Below are 10,458 nucleotides of genomic sequence, written 5' to 3' on the forward strand. Positions count from 1 at the left end.
GGCACACCGTTGATGCAGCAACTGGATTTCAGACTTATAAATCAATGACAATAGCATGTCTTTGTGAAATAAATTCATTCCTTAGTTCCTTAGTCCCAGAGAATTTACTGACCTACGTTTTTGTCCTGATCTGGACAATCCAAATGGAATGAGAGAAAAACACAAATACAAAAAGATTTCTCAAAAATGAAAAACAGATGGAACCTTTTTTATGTTTTGCAGAGCCACAAACATTAAGAATGTAAAACAATTAGGCTTTGATAAAAACACACTCCACCTTAGAACAAGTGGTTGTCAAAACTTTTGCTTGTCGGAGCACACAGAACTGCTAAACTCTCAAAAAAAGTATGAGTAAAGTGAGAGTTGAAGCTGATGTCTAATATTAACAAATATCACAACTTTTACACATTTAGCTGCACAACACACTAAAACAAAATGAAACACTATATTGTTTTATGCCTGACAAATTTAAATAAACTCAGAAAGTCAAGAAAAATATGAAAACATGGAACACTTGTTGATTTAAAGGATTCCCAAACTTTTCCTTGTTAGAACATACAATTCATGACCTAGGTTCAGATTATCAAACTGTTGGCTTTAAATGTATTTATATATATTGCACTTCTGAACCATTGGCCACTTCACACTAGATTCTTTGCAACAGAGAAATACTCTGCAAGTGGCAAAGGCTAAATCAACTGAATAGATTGTGTTTTATTGATTATTCCCTTTTAGATCCAATAGGCCATTAAGCTATTATACTCTTTTCACACATGTTAATTTATACAAAATCTCAAGTCAAATATTCTGCCTTTTATCCCCAACGCTAAAGTGTAACCAAACCAACAAAGATGGAGTGCAATAGTAAACGCTACCACAGACTACAAAAAAAAGGTCTCCTTTATAACCTGAAACCAGCTCCCACCATTTCTCAATAACCGAACGTTTAGGATCAGAAAACCATTTGACCTGTTTGTAAAATTGTGCTTCATCAATGCAGTACATTCTCCAATAAAAAAACAAAACAAAACACAGACTTCTACATAACTTAACATTTTTAGATGAGCCCTCACCTGCAACTTAGACTACAGGAATACATGTGGTGTTGTTTTCAATGTAAACTATATCTTACAGTTTTGGTGTTCTATGAGACACCTTTGGGGGGAAATTACTGAAGGAAAAAAGGCATTTCTGTTTGGGTTAGAAACACCTTCTTTAAAGTTTCTAATCCTACATGGGCCCGAAAACGCCAGCAGAGACACATGACGGACCAAAGTGATATGAAAACAGGTACATGGAGCAGTGGCTTGATTGCAGAGGATAAACTGGATGTAAATTGGTAAATGTGCCTCATGGAGTATCATTTACAAGAGAATGTATTTAATACCAGCCCCTTGGTGACAATGTCTGTAAAGAATGAAGAAATAGAAACAAAATTCACAATGCCAAGGCATCCTCTGGATAGTCTGACTGTTGGGTTTTAGGACCAGGAGAGCATGTCAACAGAGTTGTTCTGCAAGGATATCTCAGGCATAGCATGACTTCACATTCAGGATGATAATTGAAGAGTTTTCCCCTCTGGGTGGACTGCATAAGTTCTTAACGGTACCACCACTTAGTCTCGGGGTTGGTTGACTTGTAGTTTTCACTGCTGAGCTCGGGGCGACCCGCAGGTCCAAGTGAGGAGGCCAGAAATCCGCCACCTGTTTGTGGAGCAGCCATGAGAAGAGCTGCTACTGAAGAACGAGGCCAACCTGATCCAAAAGCATCAGAGTCAAGAATTTTGATATAAGAATGCGTGCAAGAATGAAAACCTAACTACAACACACACTTCATGTTATAATGCAGTCTTAAAACAACACAAGTGGAACTGTAGCCTTTTGCGCTTCCTTCTAGCTTTTGTCTTTGTGTTATTCTGCTGACCTTATCAGTGTCCATCGGGGGACATTTCCAGTTGTAGAGGTAATACTGCAGGTTTCCGTCTCCTATGCCAAACTTCAGCTTCTCCAGAAACACCTTATTCTCCATCAGATCCAAGGCGTTGAAAACATCGAACCCTTTCTGTCAAACACACAACCGACACCAAGATGAGCCTCACAGCGATGGGAAAATGATGTCCCACACACTTTTTTAGCTGTACGCATTTGATGACATTTACATACAAAGTTTACAATAAAATATGAAATAACCTTTTCTCCTATAAAATCCAACAAAACTTTTCATATTTTACCAACTGAATGCCACACCTATGAGAGAGATAACTTTTGAAATTCTTTTGTTTCTGTTTAGACAATCACAATTACTACCCTTTTAAGCCCAGACGCTTTGTAAGCTTGTAGGACTTTACAACATCTGAATTTCCACCAGTGGGTGGATTTTAAGGCAACATCAACTTATACTTGGGAAAAAGAAAAATAAGCAAAGATATAAGGAAGACAGTCATCGACCTCCACACATTGTGTGTGGGGTGTTTTTTTTTGTTTAGCTTTTTAAAGCTAATATATCAGGGAACCTAATCACAATAAACGGCAGTCACTATAAAAAAAAAAACTTAAAAAAAAAAAAGGTAATGTGTTATTAAGTAACATGTTACCGTAACTGGATAACTTTTGCAGTAGCTAGTTTGCAACTAATTACTATGTAAAAGTTAGTAACGTGTTATTTATTGCTTCACTTTAAACTGATTTGTTAGTTGTTACTTAACATGTTTAAATAAGGACTGGTTTTCTGGTGTAAGCACACATGAGCATTACGTTACAGCGATATCCGCTTCAGCACGAACACAGAGGACAGACGATGCCACAGAGTCACTGATTTAATGAATGTTCCCAAAAAAAGAGCGCTCACTGAAAGCTAAATGTTTCTGTGATTTGCTCATTATGTACAGGAACAAAGATTTTATCAGCGTCGGTTAAAAGCTGAATTTAAAGAAGCTCCACACACAGTCTTGACACCAACTGACAGCTGCTGCCTTTAATCAGCACATTTTCTTTACTTTCTTTGGGCTATAATGGTTTTACATGCATGGTTTACATTTGTTAAGGCAAAAATACTGGGATCATACAGTCCTCCTAGGATTTTTTGTTTTTGTTTTGAGGATTTTGCAGCACTAGTGGCTAATGTTTTGTACAGTAGGCTGACAGGAAAGGGAGCATGAGAGAGGGGGAGACATGCGGCAAAGGACCACAGGTCGGATCCAAACCCGGGTCGGCCGTGTCGAGGACTAAGGCCTCCGTATATGGGTTGTACTCGCTAACCACTGCGCCACTGATGCCCACCCCTACTAGGATATTTTATTCTATTGAAAAGTATATATTCTATGTTTGTTAAGCTTGTTAAGCATTATTTTTCAGCTTTATATTTAATATTTTAGAATTCTAATAACAAGAAAGTTTTGCAAATACTTTGACATTTTAGATCATCAAAAAAAACTGCACAGTTCCTTAAGCTAGTAACTTTTTTGGAGATGTAACTAATAACTATAACTATTTAAAGCAACTTTCCAAACACTGCGATGGAACCTTGGCCCTGGGGACCATTGGAAATTTCAGCACAACAATGACCCAAGATAAGAAGAATATGTTAGCAAATACTAACACAATTGATTTGGAATGGGCAATTAATCGCCCATTCCAAATCATAGGAAGCATTTGATTGCTGTTAGAGCCAACACATGCTTTTTCTATTGCTTATTAAGTGGGGTATTAAGAATTCTTAACATGCCAGGGTTTGCTCTATGTAAATAAAAACTGAAATATTCTTCCCTCAACCATCTTCTTTAGTGTCCTGTTGTATTCAGTGAGACACCTGTGTCATATCCAATCAAGAAAAAAAATAAAGAGAAGTGTTTTGAATATGTCAAAATTTGCCAGGGGTGTGAATAATCTTTGGCTAGCCAGTATATGTGTACTTATTTTGGATTCGACCTTAAAAACTAAAAAAAACTAAAAAATCAGCATTGATCTTGATTCTTTGGTAGAAACAGGTACCAGTTTTGCCAGGATCAGAGCATCATTCATTAAGTCCAGTAGTGGGGTTTGTGTATGAACACTGTAGAATGAGTAAGCTGCCTTCAGGCTCCTATGTAGAGGATGGTGCATCACAGTAGAGGGCAAAGTGTAGAAACTAGTGAAATCTGTCAGTACGCCACCTGCAGTCTGAGAAGAGAAATACACATTTCTTTAGAGGAACAACAACAACAAAAAGGACTAGCTTGAGGATAGGTAGTACCTGTACAGACCTCTACAACATATGTGTCAATTATGTTTTCCTGTGGCAGGAACCAATGAGCGACCTCTTCTTCTCCCATGGAAGGTGCCAGATGGAAGCGTCTCAGGTACTTCTGTAACAGCTCGGTGACCTGGGGAAGGTCACGCCTCTCCATCGGCCGTAGGCCTCGAGTTTTGGTGCTCTATGAGCAAAAGAAAAGCAAAGGCATTTCTTAAAATGTTTTTTTTTACATTTATTGGAAGAGAAAATTGAGAATGTGAACAAATGGGTAGGAATCTTTTACATCTGGTAGCCTGTAAAGCTTCATGGTTCGTTGCAGGGTCATGTTTCTGCTAAGATGGGAGAACTTCACTTCCACCAGTTTCCTGGGGTTCAATGAACGATGCCAATACCTACAAAACAAAACAAAACACTGAAGAAAGAAGAAGAGATACCATGTTACTACATTTAACATTGAGTACGGTCTGTTATACCTGCATGTAGACACGGGTTTAGGCAGCACAACTCCAGCTGTATATACCGCCTGGAATATACCCTCCAGGTTCACCCTTCGTGTTATCTCTCGGATCAACACGGGAGCAACACGCTTCGAACGCAGCTTCTTATGAACACAAAGGAAGTTGATTTCTACCATCTTCTTTATCCTGCAGCAACAAGGACAAAGAGGGGTAGTATCACTGCCCGATTAGCTCCAGAACCCCCTGACTCAGTTAGCTCACGTGTCATAGACGCGGATGTCTGCAGGGATGGCACTGATGAATCCAACAAGCTTCTTATTAGAGGACACTCTTACTCCACAGTGCCACTGCGGTAACCAACCAGGTGGCCGGAGAGCCCTGGGAATATAAAGCACAGGGGAGAAGTTTCCACTGAACTTTCCAGGTCAAAACAGTTGCACAAAAAATTATATTTCTTATATTTCCGGGAAAGTTTCTCTAATCCATAAAGGCTCAAAATGTGCATTAAACTATTCAAGAGCAAATTTGTATTTAATTAAAAGGGAAATTCAAGAATAGATTAGAACATCTAGATCATAGAACATAGAAAAAAATATAAACATATTAGTATGTAAAAAATTACAATAATAAAAGAATTTGGGCAGAATAAACATATTTCCAAATCAATGTTTGTCGACAAAAAATAACACTTTAGGGGTGTTAGAACACAGGAAAGCAGTTCAATGCACTCTATGGTCACTTAAAATTCATATGGCTATGCAACCTCAACATAATAAAATTTAATCATAATAAGAAATAATTTTGTGTCCTGCTTGCAAATAGAAGTATCATTTAATATAAACTATCTATCTGCCTGTGTCTACTATTGCTTAGATAGAACATGCTAACTTTTAGCTTCTGGATTGGTTCTAACCTTAACCCCATTCAAAATGTGTTATCTATGCTTAATAGTCAGCAAAATGATCCATTTTAATTCATTCTACTAAGGAAGTGATTAAACAGTAAGCCAAGATTAGAAAAGAGGCTTGATGTTGACAAAAAGGGTTAAAAAGGGTTTCTGGATCTTACTAAGGGACAACTATCCTAATATTATTGCAGGTGCATATTTATATTTCAGTCTTTGTATAATTTAACCCTGTGTGGATCAGAAAAACTACCAAAAAAGATAAATGTTTGCCCCAATTCTATATTTCATATTAATCAGTTATACCCCTGCTCTAAAACAGCAGCAGATTTCAAATACACGAAAGGCCGATGTGTTAATATATCAATCCACATAGCAAGTTTGTGAACTTACAGCGTAAACAAACACAGATGGTACTTACCACTTGAGAAAGCTTGGGGAATAATCAAATCTGAACATGTTGTCATCGTCCTCCACATAGTTCTCATTTAACAACGTGTACAACTCTTTCAACTACGACCAGAAACACACCTCAAATCAGCCATTTATCACTGACATCATTACTTTTGAGTTTCCAAGACAAGAATCCTACTTACTACATCTGCATTACTGAGATCCAAAGTGTCCCACATAAAGCCTTGAGGTAAAGAATATGGTTCCTGCCTGATGTTCTCTTTGTCAGCTTCGATTGGACCGTGGCTTGTCACAACTTCATCTGCAAAAATAGAGCAGAGGGGGAATTATTTCCAAACAACAGAAGATTGTCAGATTGAAAAAGCATGTGTGTGGTTTTAAAATTTAAAAATAACACAACAGCAGAAAAGCTTAAGAGGTTAAATCCTGCTTCTCTTGGTCCTAAGGTGACAAGGCTATCCTGTAACATGAGCCCTCCTACACACATAGGAAAAGAGCTGGATAGAAACTGCTTGGAATAAAGAAACGCAGCAAAATAGCTTAAAATTTACATGGCGGCTGACTTTTCAGAGGATAACACTGTGGAATAAACCCTTTTAGAAAATATGTGTCCTCTTTAGATAAAACAGTGGCTAAAAAAAAACTGTGGTTAGTAAAATTGTTCTTATTCTATGTGCTGATTTTATTTTAAACTTACTTAACTTTGGGACAGGCTGCGTGTCCCAGAACTGATATTTGTGCTTGGTCGCCTCATCGATACTCTTTGCTGGACCCTGACAGGACAGCAGTTCCATGGCTCTTTGGATGTCCTGAAGCTTCTGAATGGGCAAGCCAGGGTTCTGAAAACATAACAATTACTTTAATTGAACAGGGAGTGAGGATTACATATGATATAAGATTTAATGTACAGCTGCAAAAAGACATAAACATGATCATAAGTCGTCTAGGCTGTGAAGTCTGTCCTGCAGCGTGTATGTAGTGTGTGGGCGGAACTATCTGGGGTTACATTATATGCAGAACCAGAAAAGATGGCCATATGGCACCCCATTCAGGTCGCAACAAGGTCTGAGCCTGTTGTGGGTCAAATTCCAAGAGGCTGGTTAAGAGAATTTTTTTTAAAATTATAATTAGAGCATATTCATGTGTTATTTTGTTTGTTGTAATAACTAAAAGTGAAAATGGGAGGCTTCATCTGTTTAATGGAGTCACAGGTAGCTGCACTGCAGGTATGCTGATTGCGTTGAAAACATTGTTTTTGACCACGTTGTCGCCGTTTATGTGTTGATCACAAAACAAAACTCTAATCTCCTTTGGTTTGATGTGTGAAACAGCCAATTCGCCTCTCGTTTAGAGCGCCTGATCAATAAATGCTCTACAATCACAGAAACTCAAGTGCTGATTACTGGATCCAGGAGGACAACGCATCAACTCAGAGCCAGTCAGCAGCCTCTCAGTGGCTTATGCTCATTTGATTTTCTTTAAGAACAAGTCATTATAACTATATTTATTGGAAAAGAAATACAGAAGAGTATAGTAACCGCTTCTTGTTTTGTCTCCATTTATATGTTTTATGAGCAATATTAATTGCTTTGTCGAGAACATTTGGGATCAATAGGCATCGATCAGTCCTTCTGTTAACTTGGAGCCAAAAATTAAACAGGTGTGGGTACTAATTCACTCCAAGCAGTGAATCAGAAACCTTTATTTAAGGAAAGGAATAGTTTGTTATTTAAACAGAAGAAAAAACATAAAAAGTTATATTTACAGTTTAGCACACAGAGTAAAATTGCTTTACTCTGTTAGGATTATTTTTATTGATGATGCAAGTCTGTTAAACCCTAATAATACCTGCATGTTATGTGTCAAAACTAATGTTTTCCCACTATGTTTATTTAATGAGGACAGTTCTTCTGTCAGGTTATACAGTTATGTTCATTATGTAAATAACAGATATTAGGAAATAAAATGGGGGCACATATAGTATGTGATGTTTTTACAGTTAGCTTTACCTTAGATGTGAAAACTACACCGAGCATTTCAGCTTGTGTGACTAATAAAACATGAACCTGAAAGTTTTATCCCAAGTTTTAAATTATCTCACTAGCAGCATTGCAATGTGGGGACTTTTTCTTTAGCAGGGACAGACAGAAGCAATCTGAATTGATGGAAAATGAAGATCAGATTAGACACCTGTGGACCTTTAAACATCATATTTACACTGATACCCCTATTTTATTTAGGGCTATAGGAGTAACAGCTAAATAAATTTTATAAAAATCATGAACGCCCTTTACTTGCTCAAGTGTCTATCATGTAAAATCAGAGTAAAATTCAAAATTGGTAATTACAAAGTGTAAAACGTATAATAAAAAATCTAATGGTAAGGAAGTTTTAATCAGAATTTTCTCTCTAGATAACATGACCATGGCTTGGCTAAAAGTTTTTATTATTGTCATCATCATCACCACCATACCTTGATTTCCTGAGAGTCAGAAGCAGAGTCAGATTTGGCTCCGGAACCAGCGCTGGGCTTCTCCTTTTTCCTCTTCTGCTTCTTCTTCTTCCTCTTAGCCCCCAGGTCTCCCCCAGGACTGCTACATACACGGAGACAAGCGCACAGAGGACGTAAATGACACTGCTAGACACAGAGCTAACCTCGGCTACAATAACAGCCACTGACAGCTGAGCTACTTGCTGTTAGCCGACTAACGGTTTGCTCTAAAGGCTGGCTGTCATGTCAGCGAGGCTGCTACAGAAACTACAATAAAAAAAAGACTGGAAATGTTTTAGGAAAATATAACACTTTAGACAAGAAAAACAAGAAAAGTCTTTTTTTTTAAATGCCTTGTTCGTTGCTTGGTTGTGTTTTATCAGCTAACATAAACTAGCTAACCGCGCTAGCTTCACACACATATAACCAAAGCTACTCGCTCGGAATAATGTTAGAGCGTTTCTCCCCCCGCACCCGGCGGGACAGGCCACCCTTACCCCTGCAAATGCTCATTCTCCTCCTCATTGTCTCCGTCTATCCCACATGTATCCTGGTCGTCCAGCTCCAGGCTCTGCTGGCTGGCTGCGGACTCACTGTCCTCCGCCATCATCAAGATGCTTTAAAAAAAAACTGCCAGCAAGCGTTTTTTTAGAAGCTCACTTGACAGCAGGCGAGAGATGAGGGGGAAAAAATAAAAACAAAGAAAATATTGGAGGAAACAGCACCCCCTAATGGACAGGAGAGGTAGAGACAGACGTCCAAGCTCCCAGTTTATGGATTTGCAAAGAATGTGAAATGTGCTAAAAATTAATTCAATACCTCTGCAGTACATAATAGAAATTTTAAAACATTTTAAATTTTGTAATACTCTGTTTCAAGTGCTCTTGGAATTAGTTCTCCTTTTAAGTGCTTTAAGTCCCCAAATTTCTGTTTAATTTGCTTTTGAATTTGTTAAGGCTCTATCACCTACTAGGGAAAAATCATATATATATATATTATTTTAACAGGGCATTGCTACCTTTTTCAAAACGTTCACCTATACCCAGTAGACAGGTTGTTCAGGATCCATTTTCTGCTGTTAAGTGAACCTCTGGCCCAGTTTCAAGTTTCCTTACCCTTTATTAAGCTTCATCCCTTCTTGTCCCTGTTTAAGGCACCCCCGTGCATAATTCTGGATAATAATGTTTCAAATATAAGGGTGGCATTGGCTGATGGGAGATGTTAGTTTCCAACAAGATGTTGCATACTTACTGTGTAAATTTAGTCTAAAAGGAGAGCCCCCTTAAGATGGAGCAATCTCAAAAGATTCAATTTCAGTCTAATGTAAGCAGAGCAACTCCTTTCTCTGTTAATGTATTTCTCACATAACTTGTTGCAAACTATAAAAAAAATATATAGGTTTTCTTCTGGCTTTTTCAATAAGGCCAGAGTGTACCAAACGGTGAGCACAGCTGTCCTGTCCACAGAATTTGTAAGTACTATGTTTTGGTCAATCAAGTTTAAGGTTGTTACATGACTAAAAGTCAGGTATGCACATTTCTGCACTGTACTTGCACATGAAAAACTCCCATAATGAAACACAAAATCCCAGTTTGGTTGTTTATTTAGAATAATATGCTTAAAATATAAAGCAACCAACCAGTTTACACACTCAGAATTATGTATTGCTGCTTCGTCCATTAACTGGAGGTCATTGTGAGACAACATGAAAAAACATTCATAACACCAACTCACACATGATTTTGACTGAGCAGAGGTACAAACACAGCTATACAGACTCTGTGACTTCTAGGGGCAGATGAATATTGATTGGATTCATGATTTAATAGCCAGACTCAGAAGCCTCACAATAGACAACATATTCAAAAAGAAAAACACGTGAAACAAGCATTCGTTCTCAAAAAAAAAAAAAAAAAAAAAAAAAAAATCAAACTTCTGTAGGATAGCTTCACATACAATTA

General features: G+C 37.8%; 1 protein-coding gene across 1 annotated transcript; it reads right to left on the minus strand.

Annotated features, from left to right (window-relative positions):
- Positions 1 to 1,194: 1,194 nt before the first annotated feature.
- Positions 1,195 to 9,179, minus strand: nmt2 (N-myristoyltransferase 2). Its single transcript, XM_015392918.1, has 12 exons — positions 8,995 to 9,179; positions 8,480 to 8,600; positions 6,704 to 6,845; positions 6,189 to 6,307; positions 6,014 to 6,105; positions 4,950 to 5,066; positions 4,704 to 4,874; positions 4,514 to 4,622; positions 4,241 to 4,411; positions 3,990 to 4,157; positions 1,924 to 2,061; positions 1,195 to 1,754 (listed from the first exon to the last, which is right to left on the minus strand). The coding sequence occupies exons 1-12, from the start codon at positions 9,105 to 9,107 to the stop codon at positions 1,734 to 1,736; spliced, it is 1,482 nt and encodes a 493-aa protein (XP_015248404.1). The 5' UTR covers positions 9,108 to 9,179; the 3' UTR covers positions 1,195 to 1,733.
- Positions 9,180 to 10,458: the final 1,279 nt, after the last annotated feature.

The sequence above is a fragment of the Cyprinodon variegatus genome, unplaced genomic scaffold, assembly GCF_000732505.1.
Source record: "Cyprinodon variegatus isolate N-32 unplaced genomic scaffold, C_variegatus-1.0 Scaffold613, whole genome shotgun sequence".
In the NCBI taxonomy this organism is placed as follows: domain Eukaryota; kingdom Metazoa; phylum Chordata; class Actinopteri; order Cyprinodontiformes; family Cyprinodontidae; genus Cyprinodon; species Cyprinodon variegatus.

Excerpts from the sequence above, each read along its gene's own strand:
- nmt2 (XM_015392918.1), bottom strand. The coding sequence starts at position 9,107 with ATGATGGCGGAGGACAGTGAGTCCGCAGCCAGCCAGCAGAGCCTGGAG. Across the intron at positions 6,106-6,188 it reads ATCTCAGTAATGCAGATGTA|TTGAAAGAGTTGTACACGTT; the intron begins GTAAGTAGGATT and ends TTCTGGTCGTAG. Across the intron at positions 5,067-6,013 it reads TCCCCAAGCTTTCTCAAGTG|GGCTCTCCGGCCACCTGGTT; the intron begins GTAAGTACCATC and ends TTATATTCCCAG.